The sequence below is a fragment of the Trachypithecus francoisi genome, unplaced genomic scaffold (assembly GCF_009764315.1).
Source record: "Trachypithecus francoisi isolate TF-2019V2 unplaced genomic scaffold, Tfra_2.0 Lachesis_group1, whole genome shotgun sequence".
Classification (NCBI taxonomy): domain Eukaryota; kingdom Metazoa; phylum Chordata; class Mammalia; order Primates; family Cercopithecidae; genus Trachypithecus; species Trachypithecus francoisi.
In genome coordinates this window covers 102,107,695-102,128,581 of record NW_022681454.1, presented here as the reverse complement: position 1 = coordinate 102,128,581, position 20,887 = coordinate 102,107,695, and the positions used below count along the sequence as shown (strand labels likewise).

General features: G+C 36.9%; 1 protein-coding gene across 1 annotated transcript in view; it reads right to left on the bottom strand.

Moving 5' to 3' along the window:
- The window catches only part of ARHGEF38 (Rho guanine nucleotide exchange factor 38), a 134,401-nt gene that overhangs the window by 16,758 nt on the left and 96,756 nt on the right, over window positions 1-20,887 (bottom strand). Inside the window, exons 6-10 of the mRNA XM_033214915.1 lie at window positions 15,884-16,083; window positions 12,571-12,704; window positions 7,133-7,237; window positions 5,573-5,692; window positions 1,937-2,248 (exon numbers count right to left, since the gene is read on the bottom strand). Coding sequence (XP_033070806.1) covers window positions 1,937-2,248; window positions 5,573-5,692; window positions 7,133-7,237; window positions 12,571-12,704; window positions 15,884-16,083 — 871 coding nt within the window. The remainder of the gene's footprint in view (window positions 1-1,936; window positions 2,249-5,572; window positions 5,693-7,132; window positions 7,238-12,570; window positions 12,705-15,883; window positions 16,084-20,887) is intronic.

Sequence of the window (20,887 nt, the reverse complement as noted above, 5' to 3'; positions counted from 1 at the left end):
TCCACTAAAAACTTGAATGTTTACAGAAGCATCATTTATAGCAGCCAAAAAATGGAAATAACCCAAATGCCCATCAACTGACAAACGAATAAGTGAAGTGTGGTATATCCATACAATGGAATGTTATTTGGCGATAAAATGAATGAAATAATGAAACATGCTACAGTATGAATAAACCTTGAAATGTTATGCTAAATAGAAGAAGCCGGCCACAAAGAACCATGTACTATATGATTTCATTTGTACAAAATGTCCAGAATAGGCAAATCTGTACAGGCAGAAAGGAAACTGATAGTTGCCTAGAGCTGGGGAGGTTGTGGAAAATGTGGATGGTACAGGTTTCCTTTAGGGGGCTAGACAATGTGCTAAAATAAAAATTGGTTATGGCAATGGTTGCACAACTCTTGTGAATATACTAAAAATAATCAAATTGTATACTTTAAATAGTTGGAATCTATGGTATATAAATTACATCACAATAAAGTTGTTATTTTAAAAATAGGGTACTGGTTATACATTATTATATAGCCATGCAGTAAGTTACTATAAAGCTGTAAAAAGAATGAGGAAACTCAGGCTGGGCGTGGTGGCTCATGTCTGTAATCCCAGCACTTTGGGAGGCTGAGGTGGGTGGATCACTTGAGGTCAGAAGTTTGAGACCAGCTGACCAAAATGGAGAAACCCCATCTCTACTAAAAATACAAAAATTAGCCAAGTGTGGTGGCGCATGCCTATAATCCCAGCTACTTAGGAGGCTGAGGCAGGAGAATCGCTTGAAACTGGGAGGTGGAGGTTGTAGTGAGCCAAGATCAAGCCTTTGCACTCCAGCCTGGGCAACAAGAGTGAAACTCCATCTCAAAAAAAAAAAAAAAAAAGCAAAGAATGAGGAAGCTCTCCATGTACTATCATAGATGCATTCTCAGAATATATTGTTAAAAAGCAAGTTGCAGAATGGTATATATAATATGCTGTTTTTTACTTTTAAGAAATAAAAATATATTGCATTTATTTTTACTGGCATGAGAAAGCACCAAATGCATAAAAATAAACTAATAAAAATGGGATGAGAGTGGGGAATGGAATGCTAGAGGAACAGCTATGGTGAGACTGATTATACATTTACATAATTTTGACTTTTGAACCCTGTAAACATAGCCCTTGTTTATTCAATTTAATTTAATTCAAAGTATAAGTTAAAAGTTAATTAATGCACAATAGAAAATAAAGTAGGGACAATTAATTCTGCTCCAGGTGTTACCCATTGAATAGCTATCCATCTCATTCAGTTGAGAACTAGTGTACTGGAAATGTAGGGCCAAGAAACCAAACTAATTTTTAAGAAGTTGATATAAATTGTAAATATCTTTCTTCCTCATCAGGAAAATAATTATAAAATTATATCCTAATGGGAGGCGAAGCTACACACACACACACACACACTCTTGCACACACACACACAACCAGGCTTCTCTTTCTTGGGGAAAAATGAAATCAAAACAAAGCATGGTTTGAACATTATCCTGCGTCTTTCATTATGCTGAGATGGCCTTCTATTTAGAGCCATATCTTAAATAGTCATAGTTAACATCTAAGAATGATTGATCAGAAAGAAATACAAAATATAAATTGTTGATAAACTTCATGTTGCATCAGTCAGGTGGAGCAAGGCTGAAAGGTGTTTGGTATTTGAAAAGGAATCTCCAAAAAAGAATTACAAATGTGTAAGTCACCGCAAACCTGAAGTAGGAAACCCTCTTTGAGCTTCCCATGGAGAAGACAGATAAGGAGCAGGAGACTATCTGACTGGTTTTAGTTAAAATAAACACGCACACACCACACTGAACACATGTCCACACTCTGAACAGGGCTTTCGTATGGGTGTGGTTTCTAGCAGATCCAGTAAGCCAAGGTAGCTGAGTGTTGGTGCTGTGCTTACCGGCACAAGTGTGGAGTAAGCCTGCTGTGACACGAGCATCAGGTCCCTAAGGAGGGTGATAAAGCTGCACAGACAGTTCAACAGAATCTTCCGAGCAGCCTGGTTGAACGCCTGGAGCTCCTCCACAAGCTGGGCATTGAGGGCCTCATACTCCTTTTTGGCCAAGTCTGACTCCTCTCCTGCTGATCGCTGCAGGTAGCTGTTGCAATCCAGCAGTTTGTCATAGCGTTTCTGGATGAGCTTGTGAGGCCCTGGGAATAAGGTCAGCAGGGCTGACAAGGGCGTCAGGATGAGTCTCTGTAAGTGAGATGCCTGCCAAAAGAAAAAAAGAGCCCATTTTGGAGAGAAGATCAGCCCATACCTTGTCCAGTGCTGCTATTGATAGGCTTACTTTTTCCCTCACGAGAAGCACAAAAGAAAACAGGAAAGCCCTAGACAGGTTAAAAGAGGATCTGATCACTTTTGTGTCTGGCTAAACCTATTCAAAGACTTAAAACAGGCACTCTAGGTTGTAGCATTGAACCTAAACAGTGAGCAGGAAGAGGAATTCAAAAGTTAAAGCCTGCTCACCCAAAATATAACTCCACCTTTTTCTCTACAGTCTTTGGTTTTGTCATTGTCATCTCCTTCAACACTTTTTCATTCCCCTTCTTTCTCATCCCAGAGCCAGCACTTGAGGGTAGGGGGAATCTCTAGCCTTTGACTACCAAAACTGTGTAAAAGATTCACCACATCGCTCCCACCTTTTGCTGGCAGCAAAAGGAATATAGTTAATCCCATAGGAGACTGTACCCTATTCTTCCCATATCAGCCCCAAATCCCTGGCTACCCTGGAGGCTTATTTTTGGTAGTGGAATTATATCCCCTATAAAGATAGCAACCCCTTAATAAAGATATTTTAACCTTGAGACAGAAAAGACCACAGAGTTGTAACTTGTTTTATTTTTAATTAATTAATTAACTTTGAGACAGGGTCTCACTCTGTAGCCCAGGATGGATTGCAGTGGCACTTTCTCAGGTCACTGCAGCCTCTGCTCAAGCCATCCTCCCACCTCAGCCTCCCAAATAGCTAGGACCACAGGAATGTGTCACCATGCTTGGCTAATTTTTAAAATTTTTTTGTAGAGATACGGTCTCACTCTATTGCCCAAGATGGTCTTGAACACCTAGGCTCAAGCAATTCTCTCACCTTGGCCTATAAGTTCTCTTTTAAATATATTAAAGGATTAAGCTGATGTTATTTCTGTGTCTCAAATTGTTTACACTTTTTGGCCTGAATCATTGAAAATGAACTTCATAGAACTGCCCATCTTCACGACATAACCTGATCATCCTAGATTTGATTTCTTCTATTTCACTTCTGTTTTACATTTGCTGACTGCCCTACTTTACCCTTTATCATGTACGATTATATGATATTTTATGATAATTTGGAAGTAGGTTTCTCTTTTGTAACCCAAAGGATATCCTAGGGAATCAGTATCTGAGCAGTAGATTGCATTAATTAACTTAAATGGCCCCTGGTAACTTGGTCTGAACTCATGGGAAACCTAGAAGAGAGAGAGAAACCAATCTCTTATTGGCACCAGCAATAGCCAACACAAATTAAATTTGATGTCCAGTTTATGAGATAATCAATATACACCCACAGACTGTTTAATGAGTCCCTTAGTAAACAAAGAATCTATTTACTGTATTTACTATATCTGGGATAAATTACTACGTTTGTGACTTGACTGGATTCTACAGGTAATCTAATTACAGTATTGCAATATAATTATACATATATAAAATCCAGTGACTCATAGACACAAAATGATTCACCTTTACATAGGAATTGTGGTTAGAACAAATAAGAACTAGATTTTAATATTTTGTCCTAACAAAATGTGTAGATATGTATCACTCATGGTCAGATAAGAATAACTGCTCTGCCTTTAGATAGATTTTGAGTTCTTAATATTCGATTTTTAAAAAGAGTTCTATATATGTTATCCATAAAAGTTACTTTTATATTGAGCCTTCTCACAATTTTTTTAAACTTAGCCTAATTAATCATCTTATGGTTTTAGGCAAGGTATGCAAGACACCTTCTATCTTCTTTCTATCAAAGTCTGCAGCATGCTTGCTGAGAGAGAAGCCACATACCACACTTTCAAGTGCTACTCAATAAATACATATTAACTTAATGTATTGGAATTAAGCTAAAGAGCAAACTTTAAAGACTTTTCTAGAATGTGTGCTCTCTGTAATTAAATGTAGAAAATGCATAAAGAACTAGCCACACCTTTTCCATTAAACATATACCATAAAAAAACTATCTATCTATCTATCTATCTATCTATCTCATCATCACCATCATCTATCTGTCTGTATCCATCTATCCTTCTGTCCATCCATCCATCCATCCATCCATCCGTCATTGACCTGTTTCTCTATCATATTAGCTCAGATGTAAGCCTGACTTTCCATTCCCCAGTGCCAGAAAAGCAAAATGCTTCTGTGTGGTGTTTCTACTAGACTGGGGGCTGTATGACTTCCTAGGGTTTGGAAGTATGTGAGACTCTTCACTGGTTCTCACAACGTCTTGATGTGGGGGGATGTTACTGAGATTTTGAGCCTGATGGGCCAAAAATGCTAAACATCCTCCAATAAAAGGGCCACTCCATGAAGATTTGTCTTACCCAAAATGCCTATAATGCCAACACAAAAATGTCCCTTTCAAGATGATCTATCTCCTGTATAATTCTTGAAATGCTGCTATGAAATAATAATACCTACAGAAATTAAAATTAATATTACCCAAAGTAACTTACTACTAAAACGTGTTATTGGCTCAAGCATGTTTCTATGATTCCCAAGATACATTTTATAGAACTCTTAGAAAATAAATGTTTTACCATGGAACAAAATAAATAACATATGACTCTCAAATAAAAGTCTTTCTCAATAGGAAGACTCTGCCTTCCAATATATAGTGTGTTAATAAGTGTCATATCCTCAGAGAGTACCTTTGCCCTTTCTGTAAGGACTCAAGGCATTTCCAGAGACTTGTTTAAGAAAAGCATAGCCCGCTTGAGCCCAGGAGTTTGAGACCAGCCTGGGCAACACGGTGAAACTCTACCTCTACAAAAAATGCAAAAAATCTTCTAGATGTGGTAGTGTGCCCCTGTAGTTGCAGCTGCTTGAGAGGCTGAGAAGCAAGGATTGCTTAAGCCCGAGAGGCAGAGGTTGCAGTGAGCTGAGATTGTTCCACTGCACTCCAGCCTAGGCAACAGAGTCAGATCTTGTCCCAGAAAAAAGAAAAAGAAAAACATAGCTTTCTAACTTAATAAATTATTAACATTTCACATGCAGACATAAACTAAATATTGATTTTAAAAACAGCATTGCCACTGGTTACCCCTAGAAATAAAATCTGTGGTCCCCTTAAATTTCCATCATAATAAAATCCTCACTAATCCACTTAAAAAATATTAAATGATTTTAAAAATCCCGTTTAAATCTACTAATTTTGACATTAGTATTTGCTTGAGTGCATGTTTTATTTCTGACTCCAGAAAAATAAATGAAAAGTAGCTTTCCTTTCAACCTCACTATTTAATTTGCATTTATCTGTGAATATAAATAACTTACAAAGTCATGACACGAATTTAAGGCATTACTTAGGGTCTCAGAATAGCCCGTCTCATCGTCTTTGTTGTATGAAATCTCCTGAAGGTCCATTACACTCTGCAGAGCCAGGGGCATGGCATCCTGAAACCCAAAAACAAAGTTACAAAAATGGCAAGTTTTGAGGTCAGTATGATTAATGTATCCCAAATGTGGACTTCATCAGCATAACCTTTAATTATCACTGAGAAGTTATTAAAAAAAGGAACAACAAACATTTTATAAATGCTCTGTGCAATCAGGTTGCTTGGAAGAATATATTTCCTTACATTTTCCTTATGCCACTTTCTCATAGTACTCTGTATATGACCCTCTTTGATTAAACAGTCCATCTTAAATTCCCTCAGTAGCTATTCTTTAGCTTGCAATTCTTACAAATTCCTTATTTTAAAAATCACTCCTCTTTGATTTAAATTCATCAATTTTCTTTAGAAAATTTAATGCTCTCTTTAAGAGAAGATGCTCACATTTTTTGTTGAATCAATTAGTGGAAATAGAAGACTTTCCTGTAGATGTTCCCAAGAGCCATTTACTCCTTGAAAGATACGTAAAGGACAGGGTTCTCACTGCTCTCTGGCTGTTATTAACTGTTTTTGGTTTTCTTTTCACAGAAGGCAGCACTTTAGGAAGCAAATAGCAAACCTGATTGCAAGGCAGGCTTTGCATCAGATAATAAATAAGAACAGAACAGTACATGTTCTTATATAACATGGAAACTTGTCTCCAAATCATTCTGATATTTTATCGAAGAGTGCAAACAACTGCTTCAGAAACAGGTATCCAAGATATACAAGAGAAAAACTTCTGGAATACAGAAGGGAATCATTTAGTAACTGATTGACATGTAACACTACTAACTTTCTATGTCTCATGGTCATAGCCATTGTCAAGGTGGCATGAAGGACACTGTTTCCTCTTTATGAGATCCATTAGAAGAAACCTGACTGGTTTTTCTACTGAGCATAATCATACTGTACTCCAATTAGCTGGTTGAAATCAGTGATTCTCAAAGGGTCAGGACAACTTCTTATGGGACCGGAAATTTCTGGGAGTATTTCTGTTTTCTAACATAATCTCATGGGAGCATTTGCATATTGTAGTTAATAGGATTTTGTAGTTCAATTTATTTTCCTTTATATTGATGTTTATACTTATTTTAGGCACTACAAATAATTGTGTTGGTACAAACAAACAAATTTTCTGTCTCTTGCAATTTTGTGTTAACGAACTCATCTCTGTTATAAAGAAAGCATGCTGATGGTCCATAAGGCAATCATCTGAGCAAAAAATCCCACAATATGACTATTTGGACTGGGGAGGGAGTGGAGCAGATAAGAGGTCAAACAGCAAAACACCTCTGTATATTGGCTTCCTTTAACAGCAGTTTGCATCCTTCCAACTTTGATCCAGTGTCATAATATAAACGAAGGAACAGTCACATTTACTCTTCAAAATAACCATGGAAATCAATGCTTTGTATCATACGTTCCTGTAGAACACTGAAAACAGTTGTGTCTCACCTACCTGTATGTGTTGAAGACAGAGTGAAATGTTCTTCACACAAAGCCTCACAGTCTTTTCTAAAGCTCTAAACAGCTTTTCTTCTCTGTTAAAGGTATTGTCTTTAACCTAAAATATATATGAAATTATTTTCCTACCTCAAATGAAACAGATATTTTTAAAAATAGCACAGACCATATTGGTCCAGCACATTACAAAAGAAAATTCTTTGATGATATGAAAACATTTGATGATATGCTGTCTGTCTTAACACATACTGTCTCTGTTGGTACATAGCACAACTGATGCTCAGTTAGTGTAGCAAAGCCAAGTCCTAGTCCTGTAGTTCAAATTGCTGTTGTTAATTTCCACATAGCTTCACCCATGCCATGGTAGATGTGGGACTGTAAAACTTTCTCTGTAGTTTTTAATGGCATATATTATGTATGGACTCAAACCATATCACATTTTTGGGTTTATAAAATAGCCACATTTGATCTATTGACTAGAACTTATTGTTTTGTTCATGTGATTCATTCCAATTTATTTCACAGTGCTTATTTAGAAAATATTCTTAGATTCATGGTTAAATAAATGTGGCCTGTAATCCCAGCATTTTGGGAGGCCAAGGGGCGTGGATTACAAGGTCAGGAGTTCAAGTCTGGCCTAGCCAATATGGTGAAACACCGCATCTACTAAAAATACAAAAAGTAGCTAGGCATGGTGGTGAGCACCTGTAGTCCCAGATACTCGGGAGGCTGAGGCAGAAGAATCTCTTGAACCCAGAAGGCAGAGGTTGCAGTAAGCCAAGATCATGCCACTGCACTCCAACCTGGGTGACAGAGCGAGACTCTATCTCAGAAAAAAAAAAAAAAAAAGGAAAGAAATGTGAAAATTCTTTATCAACTCAAATTTGAAGGATAATAAATAATCTTAGCAAAAAGAGTCCTTCTGTTAAGATAACTCAGCAGAGTTAAGAGTGTGTCACATGTATTCAGTTATTTTTTGTCATCTTACATGTACATCCACTAGAATTCAGAAAGATATGCTTTATATGCTGTGGCAATTTCTAGGAGCACACATTTATTACTGCTATTAATAGCAAGCAGTATTTCTTGGCAATTAAAATGGCTACAAAACAAGATCTGAACCAGCCTCATCCTGGCAAAATCTGTGTGAACATGCAAATGTTTTATGGAATAGGATATGTATTATTAAGTTTGGCACTGGGTTGTAACCATAGCAGTTCTTGGTTCATATGTTTTTAAATTTAAGATGGTTGATATTAGAACTAAATGGATCAAAAATGGTGACATTTTATTTTATTTTTAAATTTCTTAATATTGTTTATTTAGAAAGCTTTTGATTAAATAGGCAGCAGAGTTCTCTGTAATCCCCACAAAATCCAGCATCCTCTGCCTTAGGGTTGCTATGCTCCAACTCAGTCCAGTGTGTGTAACAATACGCTAGGGCAGATTTTTTAAAATGCAGTTTCCAAGGAGTCATCACCAGATATTTTATTTTATACATCATCTGGCTAGGACCCAGATGATTCCAAAGTAAAAGGTTCAAGAATCACACTGAGAGAAATATTGCCCAATTCTTTCCTATAAGCAAGCCTTTTCCATGTTGTTTTCTTTTGCTGGAATATGCTGCTGTTCATTTCCTGCCTTGCAAAATCCTGTTTATTTCTAAGGACTAGTTCAAATGTCACCCATTCTGTAAATCCTCCCTTTTCTCCTATTCTTCAAACTGTAGAAAATTAATTGCTCTCTCCTGTTTGCTCTCATAACCCTGGTTAATGGTTTAAGTGATTCTCTCCACTGATGGATTTTGGTTGTTTCGGATTAACTATTGTTGTTTTAATGAAAATAATAGCGAACATTTGTTAAACACTGACCATGTTCCAGACACTGCTGAAACCTTTCTTCCATTTTCTCATTGTAATTCTTACACATATACAATGGAATTATGACTAATCCCATTTTAGAGATAAAGAAGCAGAAGCTTCAGGAGGTGTGGCAGAGATTGTTAACATTCCTCCTGCTGTCCCTTTACTGATAGAATGCACACCTCTAGTCAAGTTGGACACTTGGCTGCCCTGCTAGAGACTACATTTCCCAGACTCCCTTGCAGCCGTCTCTGCCCTGGTAACCAGGTTTGTGCAAATAGGATGTGGATGAAGCCTTGTTTTTCATGTCTGAATCTTGGCCTTATAACATTTCTTTGGGACTCAAAAGAAGACATGGCAGGAATCCAGCTTCAACCAGGCAGATGAAGACAATATGTTTAGAAAAATCACTGAGGGAACTGGGTTCCTGAAGGATCTTATGAAGCAGAGCTCATCTGGATTCACATCTCAGGACTCTTAAAAGAGAGAGAGCAGCCAGGAGCAGTGGCACATGCTTGTAGTCTGAGCTACTCGAGAGGCTGAGGAGAGAGGATCCCTAGAGCCCAGGAGTTTGAGGCTGCAGTGAGCTATGATAATGGCACTGCACTCTTGTGCAGCTTGGGCAAGAACAAGACCCTGTCTCTAAAAAAATAAAACAGAGAGAGAAAGAGAGAAATAAACAACTACCTGATTTAGCCTACTATGCCTTTGGAATCTCTTTGTGAACAGATGTGTGGTCTTTACCCTGGTTAATATGGGGAGTTAAAGAAACTTACCCATGGTGTAGTAGGATCAAGATTCAACCCCAAGCAGTCTGAATTCAGAACCTACACCTGTTCATCTTTGTATTCCCAATCTCTAACATGGTGCTGGGTGCAAGGGAGTTCAATATATGTACGATGAATTGAATAGAATCTTCCTCTTGGGTAATAGCTTTACACCCTAATTCTACCAATATTTCACCTGAGCTGCTGACAAGTGCAAAATTGATTGATCTGAGATTTATCTCTTTTCCCGTCGAGCCTATGCAGCTGATTTTCTGATTAACAGTAAAATGCTTCATTGCTGACAGGACATCCCCTCAAAAGATTAAGGGGAAAAATCTAATTAATATCCCTTCAGGCTACTTTAACTGCAATTCACTTTTAGTTCACAACTGAGAAATATAAGAAGCTGATGATAAATATGTTAAAGAATATAACAGCTTATTCAAAAGCCTGCCCAGAATTAGAGGCTGCCTATTATTTCTTAATAAAATTGTCTTGAGTCAGAAGCAAAATCCCAAAGACTAGGGGAGAATTGTTTGCACCACATTTACACATGCCTATCTCTATTATGGCTACAATCTCTTCTTAAATAAATTTCCAATTTGATTTTAATATAGTTGTCTTTAGTTGAAATGTCTTCATTGTCATTTCTCTGATATGTGAGCATATTCCATAAATGTCCCAAACTTCTTACATTATAGTTCCACATTGAGAAGAACCTCTTACATGCAACGGACCCAGTTAGCCCCTAGAAGGATATGAAGAAGTAAATACAAAAATAATTCAAGCCTTGTGTTCTAAGAATGTACATGTTGGTAAATTCAGTACAGTCACAAGAGGAAACAAGAACATGACTTGGAAGGGAGAAGTTTATTATACTCACAGGTCCCAGAGAGAGGAGTCACCACATGCCACACAGGGTCAGAGGCAAAGCACTAGGTCTTGGTACAGTAGCAGAAGATAGGAGTAAAGAGAAAGTCTAGACCAGAACCTCTGTTGGGATTTCCTTGGGAAAGGTGAGGCAGGAGCAGAGTAAAGAGTATAGGACTGGCTATTTTAAATAACTCCATGGGATAATCTGTAGTTGCTGGTACTGGGCCCTGAAATGATTTAGGGCAAGGAGATACTGGCTTGGTGTGTAAGAATTAGATAAGGATGTGGTTAGAGCTATACACTCAAGATTGATTGGTTTGCATATGGAAGTTGTGTTCCAGTTATTTGCTATCCCTAAGAATTGGCTAGCCCTAGGAGGGCAGTCTGCTCAGCCAGAAAGGTATTTTAAAATGCCAAAACATTATAAAATACAGGAAGTAAAAAATATTATTAATACACCATGTATGAAGGACTTTACATCACATAAGAAGAAAAGTCTGCACTTTCAAAGACAAATAACCATACCAGGCGATGATATAAAATAATTATGATGATATTTATTATAATAATGACAGCCAAAGTATATTGTTTACACACTGTGTTAGGTGCTTTCTTTATATATGCATCATCTCATTTAATCCTCACAACCATCCCATTTGTTAAGTACTAGGAGAATCTGAATTTACAGACGATTACATTGAATTTGTTATGCGCCCCAAACAAATATTTACTAAGTGGCAGAGGTAGGGTTCAAACCCAGGTTAGGATAACTTCAAAGATGTTGTTCTTAATTTCTTCCCTGTGCTGACTCCTGCAAATATGAATAGTGTCAAGATTGAAATACAGAGTCAATATATGAGCCCTTTGCAGAGGTTGAAGGGGCTGCTTCTATCTAAGTGGCCAGAAAGCTGCAAAGACTTAATGGAAGGAGAAAAGACCATAGTAGCGCCCAAAGCTGTCTGAAACCAACACGAACCACCATAGGGTTGCCTCTTGTTCAAACTAAAAGTCTTAGCGATATTAATATGTGAGTGATAGGCAAAAGAGAAGGAAAAAATAAGGACTATATAGTATACTAGGAACTATCTTCCCTAATTTTGGTTAGAAGCTCACTGTATTACTATCTCAGGACCATGAACTTTCCATCTTGTGATTCTCAAAGTGTGTTTTTTTGCAAGTGTGTTCCATTGATAATTTACTTTAAAATCATTGGCTTCAAAATACCTAGAGTGTTCGCAAAAATACAGACTTCTAGATTGCACCCTTGAGGCAGGTGGAACCCTAGAATCTGTCTTTCAGCAAGCTTTTTAGGTAATTCTTAACACACCTTAAAGTTTAAGAGTCTTTGCTAATCCATCTATAATTTATTAGGGATTGGGTGAAAGTGGCTTAAGCTAGGCTAAACAGCTGACACAGGACTGTTACTCACTAATATATTGTGCATCTGGGAAGTGAGAGAAGAGGAAAAGGATAAGGAGTAGAAAAAAAAATCACACTAAGTTATGCCTCTAAACACTTTGTTTATATAGATGAAATAAAGATAAAATGAATATCAAGGGAATCCTGAAGAAAAGTACGACTTTTAAGAGCAGAAGTAAAACAGGATGGTAGAAGGGCACTGCCTTGATGGAGAATATGTGCTAGTTGATGATGATCATCAGGACTCTTGGGGCAATCTTATGTCCCATGTCCTATGTCCATTTCTCTCTTTTGTCTGTTTCTTGAGTAGAAGCACCACAGCTAAGACAGTGTCAATCCTATTCCCACTCCCATCCCTATTTTCCAGAGAGAGAGAGAGAGAAGAGAACAGCATTGGGCAATTACCTTGATTCTCAGTATTCTAGAAATAGTCCTCACAAAACAAAACCTCACAAAAATATCAGCATTCATGTTCCCTGGGAAAAGTTAGGTGGTCCAAGAAGAAAAATTACCTGTGATTCTCCTCTGGTCAGAATCTTCAAATGATTTGTCACTCTTTTTGATTTCTTGCTAATTGAATGAATATTTAGTTTAGACAATTTCTCTTTAAGTGATTCATCCTCGTCATTCTTCTTGTATTTTAGAACTGAAAAGGAAGAATGTAATAACATAGCTGAACACATGCACCATAGAAAGTGTGCACTTTACCCAAAGTTTTCAAGATGAGTATTTATATTCAAGATAAAGATGTATATGATTTTTGAGCCTCTGCTGCAGAGGCCATATGCTCCAGCCCCACTGCCCAGCCATGTCCCAGTCAGACACCCACCCCAATGACCTCCAGAAACAAGGGCAAAAGCCCCTCAAGGTTCAAGTTTTATTTATTAATATTAAAGTAATCCCTGATACTAGAAAAAGTTCTCCCTCTCGTCTCAGATAATACATTTATTATCTGAGGCCTCTGGAATGGGGAATCTATTCTAAAGAAAACTAAAGAAAAGACTGGCGCGGTGGCTCACGCCTGTAATCTCAGCACTTTCAGAGGCCGAGGTGGGAGAACCACGAGGTCAGGAGTTTGAGACCAGCTGGGGCAATGTGGTGAAACCTCGTCTCTACTAAAAATACAAAAATTAGCCTGGCATGGTGGTGCGTGCCTGTAGTCCCAGGTACTTGGGAGGCTGAGGTAGGACAATCTCTTGAACCCAGGAGGCGGAGGTTGCAGTGAGCTGAGATCATGGCACTGCACTCCAGCATGGATGACAAAGCAAGACTCTGTAAAAAAAAAAAGAAAAGAAAAGAAAAGAAAAGGAAAGGAAAGGAAAGAAAAGAAAAGAAAAAAGACAATTGTACCCAATGTAAGGAGACCTCAGATCCTAGAGCGGCTCTTCACTGGCTGAGAGATTTGGGGCAAGCTGAATAACCTCTCTGAGCTTCACTTATTTATCTTTGCAATCATTTTCACCTTTCACATTGTTGAAAACATTAAATGTCTCTAACATTCAGTGTTGGTAAAGGTGTAGGGAGATGTACAATGTTACAGACTGCTGATGAGGATTAAGCCGACATATTTTTGTAGAAAACAATTTGGCAGAAACTAACAAAAAGGAAAATATTCATAGTCTATTACCAGGAAGTTCATGCAGAGAAATCTGCTTTCCATAATCAAGTATACAAAGTTTTATTTGCTAGAGTATTTTTTCTAACAGCAAGGTATTAGGAACATCTAAATATTTATCCCTAGAGAAATAGTTTAATATATAATGATATACTCATAAACAAAATGCTATGGAAACATTAAAAAGAAGGCAATATTAATTGAAAGAATGTTCATGATATATGATTAAGCTTTTAAAAAAGCGAACTGTAGTACCATTTACGTTGCAAGAAGTATGGAAAGAAGGCAAAGGGAGAGAGGGAGGGAAAGAGAGAGAGAAAGAGAGAAGAAAAGGGAAAAGAAGACACAGTACGTCTGAAGAAAACAATAAAATGTTAGCTACGCAAACTGGAATCATTGTGGGAAGGGAAGAATTTTACTCTTCATAACTTTGAAATAGTTTAAGCAAACAGAAAAATATAAAGAATAATATAATAGCCATTATTCAAATCCTTGTCAAGTCTTAACATTTTCCTTTGTTTCCATTCTTTTTATTTTTAAAATAACTCACCTAACAGTTGGGGCACACCTGATCTCCATGTACGATCCCTAAAGGGAATTGTTATCCTAAATAACTGGGCTTATTGTATCTGTATCTATTTGTGTGCCTTTACTGTGGATGTTTGGAATCATACAATACATTTTGGATGTTTTAAAACTTTATAAAATAGTATCATACTGCACATATTATTCTACCACTTACAAATTTACTTTAAGAAAACCCCTCCAGATTGTGTTTTTGAGATTAACCCATTGATACATATACTTTTTTATTTAGTTAATTTTTATCTTCTTATGGTATTGTAGTGTATAATATGCCATTTATCTATGCACTATCTGGATTAACGTGTCTTTTTTATTTGCATTTATGAACAATGCTAGTTACCAGTACATCTCTCTTTGAGCACATGGGCAAGAGTCTCTCTTGGGCAAATACCTAGAAATTCATTTTCTGAGTCTCTGGTGTGTGCATCTTCAACTTTACTAGGTATTTTCAAGTTGTTCTCTAAACTACTGATTCCAAGTACATTCTCACCTGTACACCGAGATTAAACATTTAATGTATTCATTACTTTTTCCCGCCAGTCCCTTGGACTGGAAATGGTATGTTAGTGTGATTTCAATGATTACATTTCCCTGAGTATAAATGAAGCTTAGAATTTTAAAACTGTGAATTGCTTCTTTTTCTGATGAATCTTTTTGTATTAAAATGTTTTTGTATTGATTTCATGTCAATAATTATATAGTCTGGACGGTGATCCTTTGTGTACTATCTCTTCGTTTTGTTCATGGAGTTTTCTTCCTCCATAGCATTTACTTTTTACTCTGCACCTTTCTTTTTAATTTACTAATACAAATATACGACTTTTGAAATAAATATCAGAAAATAAAACAAAAATAAATAAAGTGATTGGACCATTTAGCTCTAAAGTACTCCTGTGGCTTTAATGTCAAACTGAGATTTAATATTAGGAGTACAATGCCAACTAAGAACTTATATGATCACAAATCACACTGAGGGAGGACCCACAGCCTAGCTCAATGCATTACTACCTCTGGGATGTATAGGAACCATGTAATTATCCCTCCTGTTTTGAAATTTTACATTAAACATTCATTTTATATTTTAGTTTACAAATATTTAACAATAATTTGTTAATTCTAGAAAGAAGTATACTTGCTCACATCAGTAGAGAAATTATTACCCCCAAAGCTCCATTCTCTGTGTGCTAGAACCAGATTAATCCAACATACTAGATGGCCCCCGTCACCTGGATCTACCCCTTTTCTGGATGCTTTCAGGATTCGCTTCCCACTGCTACTGCAACGTGGTCATTTCTCCTTCTTACCACACCTATCTCCAGTGACAGGAGGACTATATGCAATGGGTACCTGCATCCCACAATATGTCATCAGGATTGCAGTGGTCCAATGAAGCTGAGTATATGGCTGCTTGATTTATTTTTTAATTTCATTTTTTGTGCCTCTTAATCTTCTCCTTAACCCAGCTGGCAAGGCAAAACCACACTCTTCTCCCCAGCTTCTAATTCTAGATTTCAAATGATCAGTTCACTGCAGCTACTATAACTACTTAAACATTCTGATTCTCAGAAACATAAAGTGAACACTCCAATAATGGAAAACAACCAATTCATCATGTCTCTTCCTACCTAAATCTTTCCTTCTTTTAAGTTCATTGATGTTAACATTAATGTCCTTCACAGTAGCAAAAGCATCATCCAGTGCTCTGTAATCTGGGTGAGAGGGAGGGGTGGAATTCCGAAGTTCGCACAGTAATAGGGGGTATTTCATCACACGTTGAATTGGTTTGATCATCAAAGAGCCCATGTCCAATAAGTTTGGTTTGCCTCTACAATAGAGATAAATGATATCGTTTCACAAACATATGTTTTATTAACTCATTTTCATTTTTATGTGTTTTTATGATTACTTCTAAAACTTTTTCTCTTTTTTTCATTTGTATGTCTAAAATTTCTAAATACAAGTAAGAACAAAAGATGACAGAAAGAAGCAAGTCTGAAAGACCCTACTATGAAACAAAAATCTAAAAGAAACAAGTATATCTTTCCACCAAATGGTCTGAAAGCATGATTTTCATCCTTATGCCATGTACAGTTTACAAGGTTTTTTATAGTGGCTTTATAATATAATGGGAAACAATTTCAGAATGTATTTTACCATGACAACACGGAAAAATGCATTTTTCTGATGGCATTTTTGTGATTATTATTGAGGAGAATAACCATTTAAAAATCTAAACAGAGACTTGCAAGGTATAGTCAAAAGGAAGTCTTGGCCTCTCTCTTCCACCAAATTGAGAAGTTGCATTTACAATGTTTTGGAGGTTCTAGCACAGTCCCCAAAAGGGACTTCTGATGAATGTGGTAATTCTCTAGTTTTTATTACTATCCCTGTCACTAATCATTGTTATCACACAATGACATTCCATATGGAATTCTTAGTCAACAGATCTTCAAATGACTATACAAAAGTGAGACTCATGCCTGACTTTTCCTTTAGCAACTTCTGAGACAAGGTTGGAGCCATTCCAACCAGTTAGGCAGTTCACAGGAGGGGAAGAAGCTACAAGCATGGTCATGCCATTGTCTGACCCACTCTCATTGATCATTCAGACAGAAGGCAGTGATTTCTGAAAGCTTCTTTATGCAGAGACAAGTAAAGATACACTGTAGATAGGAAATACAGACACTGTTTTCAAATCCCAATAGGTGGATGTTTTATACTTCAATACTTTTTTAAAGTATTACTATGGATAAATGACTGACCATATTATTAGAGCAGTAAAACAGCTGTAAAAATGTTGAACAAAATTAGAAAAGTCGCATCATTAGAAAGGATCAGGGGCCAGGCACAGTGGCTCGGGCCTGTAATCCCAGCACTCTGGGAGGCCAAGGAAGGTAGATTACTTGAGCCCAGGAGTTCAAGACCAGCCTGGGCAACATGGCAAAACCCCATCTCTAGAAAAAAATACAAAAGTCAGCCAGGCACAGTGGCATACACCTGTAGTCTCACATACGCGGGAGGCTGAGGTAGGCAGATTGTTTAAGCTGAGGAAGTCGAGGCTTCAGTGAGCCACTGCACTCCAGCCTAGGCAATAGAGTGACAGCCTGTCGCAAAAAAAAAAAAAAAAAAAAAAAAAGTAGGAAGGCATCTTAGAGACCATCTAATTAATTTCATTTGATAAATGAGAAACAAAATAATGTATTATCACATGTACATGCACACATGTGCAGAAATACACATGCACATACATTCACAAACATAACCTAGTCACTATCACATCTCTCCATTTGATTTTATCATATCACCGATCACTATCTGGAATCATCTTGTTTCCCTGTTTGCCAGTTTATGATCAGTTTCCCTGTCACCACTATACCTCCCGCATGGCATACAGTATTCTCTCAATGCATATTTGTAGACTGAGAAATGATAGAGTTCTTAGATTTTCTGTAACGTGCTTTTATTTTATACTGAACATTTTTTCCAAAAATGTGAATAAATGACTGAGGAATTTTGTTCACATGCAGAGAAAATGATGATAGCATAAGAGAGACAAAGACTAAAGCAAACCCAAAGGCAACATTTTTTAAAAAGAAAACCAGAATAAATATTAAAGATCTGCAGGGGAGTAAAGAGTCGCTTCAATAGGCTGTATCTTCTACTTCATACCTATTTGCACCAAATCTATTAAGGAAGAAAAAAAGGAAGGTAAGGAGGGAAGGCAACAGAAGGGGAAGGAGGCAGAAAGTGGGTAAAAGAGAGACTCGGAAAGAGGGAGGGAAGGAGAGATTGATTATTGGTTTCCAAGAGGACTGAGTGAAGTAGATTTTTAAAATAAATCTGTTATAAATATTGAAAACTGTTTTCAGTATTTATACTGAAAAAATAACTAAAAAAAAAAAAAAAAGAAAAACCCGAAAGGTATTTTCTAACTGATAGTATATCAGTAGCAAAACCTTTAAATATAAAGCACATTTTCTTATCTATCATAAGCAGAGATTCTTCAATAATACAACAGTTTAGTCACTTAAATAGAAATAATTCCCTTAAATAAGAAACGAGTCAAGGATATGAAAGGTATTAACTTGATTAGAGGAAATCATATTATCTATATGAATATAATCAGAATTTCTTCTGAGTTTTTTAAATGTTAGCTCATTTAATTTTTAAAAATCACTAAAAGACTTTATATCAAAATATAAATATAATCAAACATTTAAATCAATATAAATTCAACTTTAATAAAATAGTTTATTAGTGAAGTCTTTTGTTATATATGTGCTTTTATTTTAATTATAAAAAACAAAAACCCAGATGTGCAGTCATCTTGCAGGAATTCCCCTCCCACCATCCTAGAGATTATCTTTGTTTCTTTCTTTTGTTGGTTCTTCCTCATTTTGTCTAGATTGTATCATTACTTTTTTCATCACTGTTTGGGATCAAAGTTCTATCTTTCCCTTTTATATTTCAAATGACAATAATATTAATTATAAAGGATTGTTGTTCCTCCTAAAAAGTCATAAATACAAATTCAAAAAAAGGCATTCTCAAAAATGAGAAATCTTCCAGACACTTTTGTGTCTGGAGATATACTTGACACAGTTGCCCAAGTGATGAGCAATGATATTCAGATATCTGCATCGCACAGAGAAGCAATACGGTAGAAAAGATAGAGGGAGTGTTATAAGATAATAATACTCCATGCTTTCAATGCCACAAAATTCACCCCATCTAGTCTCCCACAGTAAGATTAAGTTCTGATAACCATGTGAGGCAGATGAGTCCTATGTGTGATATAACCCATCTCAGCCAGGAAGTCAATTATCCCATGACTCCCCACAGTAAGTAAACAAATGTATAACAATTGCCCATACACATTGGGCCAAAAACTAAACTACTTATTAATTTGTAATTCTATTTCATCTTCCTCTGTCTTATCATGAATATTTTGGCAAGTATTTAGTGCCAAAGTAGCTACACTAATCTCATTACAAATTATTTTTGGGTCTTTACAAAGTCAAGTAAACACAGCTGGCTTTGTTTTAGCAGCATCCAGTTTTGCTGCAGAGTTTCACATCAAATACAAGAAAAAAGTACAATGAAAATTAAAATGACATTTAAATAGTATAAACACTATGCTGGAAAACAAAAAAAATTAGATATTAAACATGCAACACATCTATATTTCTTAATGGGAAGGAGAAAATAAGTAAAAAAAGAATAATTATGTAACTATTAACTATATTACTTTGAATTTCCTTTATTTCTTGATCACAAGTATCCTAAATTTAATATTTATTTTACAGTAGCCACAAGCATCTATGCTGTTACTGAGTGTTTTTCAACTTATTCTCCTTCTAAAACACCTAAGTCAATTTTAAAGGAAACTATATATTGTTACACAAATAAAGAGTTTTTGTCATAAATAAAAGATAATGGTGAAAATAAATACATAATAATTATAATTAAATTAGAAGACATAAAGGAGATAAATGAATAGTAATTGATGTAACAGACCAGAGAGAACCAGTGAAATGGTAAGGCAATGTTCAAACATTTTGCAAATGTTAATCAATTAGAGGCACTGGTTACCCATGGAAATAGGGAATGAGGGGTCAGATACCAAAATAAGGAAGGTCCATTGAAAATCTGCTTAAGAAAGTGTCTAATTCTTACAAGTGTTGGAGATAATGTTTTGAAACATTCCAAAGAGAAGAATAAATACATGAAAGAATAGAAAATAGAAAAAAAAATGAGAAAATTAGAGGACTGCTCTAGGAAGCTCATCATCTACTAATAGAATCACAGGAAGGTAAAATAAAGCAAATATGAGGAGTAAATAGTGAGTGAAATAATTCAAGAAAAAGACAGGAGTTTGCAGGTTAGAAGAACTCACTAAGTGTCCAGTGCAATGGAAGAAATTGAGTCACACCTTGGAATTCATGAACTTCAGAGTACTAAGGACAAAGAAAAGACTCTAGGCGGAGCAAGATGGCCCAAGAGGAACAGCTCCAGTCTCCAACTCCCAGCACGAGCGACACAGAACACCGGTGATTTCTGCATTTTCAACTGAGGTACTAGGGTCATCACACTAGGGAGTGCCGGACAATCAGTGCTGGTCAGCTGCTGCAGCCGAACCAGAGAGAGCTGAAGCAGGGCGAGGCATCACCTCACCTGGGAAGCACAAGGGGGAAGGGAGTCCCTTTTCCTAGCCAGGGGAACTGAGACACACAACACCTGGAAAATCGGGTGACTCCCACCCCAATACTGTGCTTTGAGCAAACGGGCACACCAGGAGATTGTATCCCACACCTGGCCAGGAGGGTCCCACAGCCACGGAGCCTCCCTCATTGCTAGCACAGCAGTCTGAGATCTAACTGCAAGGCAGCAGCAAGGCTGGGGGAGGGGCACCCGTCATTGCTGAGGCTTAAGTAGGTAAACAAAGCCAATGGGAAGCTCGAACTGGGTGGAGCTCACAGCAGCTCAAGGAAACCTGCCTGTCTCTGTAGACTCCACCTCTGGGGACAGGGCACAGCTAAACAACAACAACAACAAAAGCAGCAGGAACCTCTGCAGGCGCAAACGACTCCATCTGACAGCTTTGAAGAGAGCAGTGGATCTCCCAACAC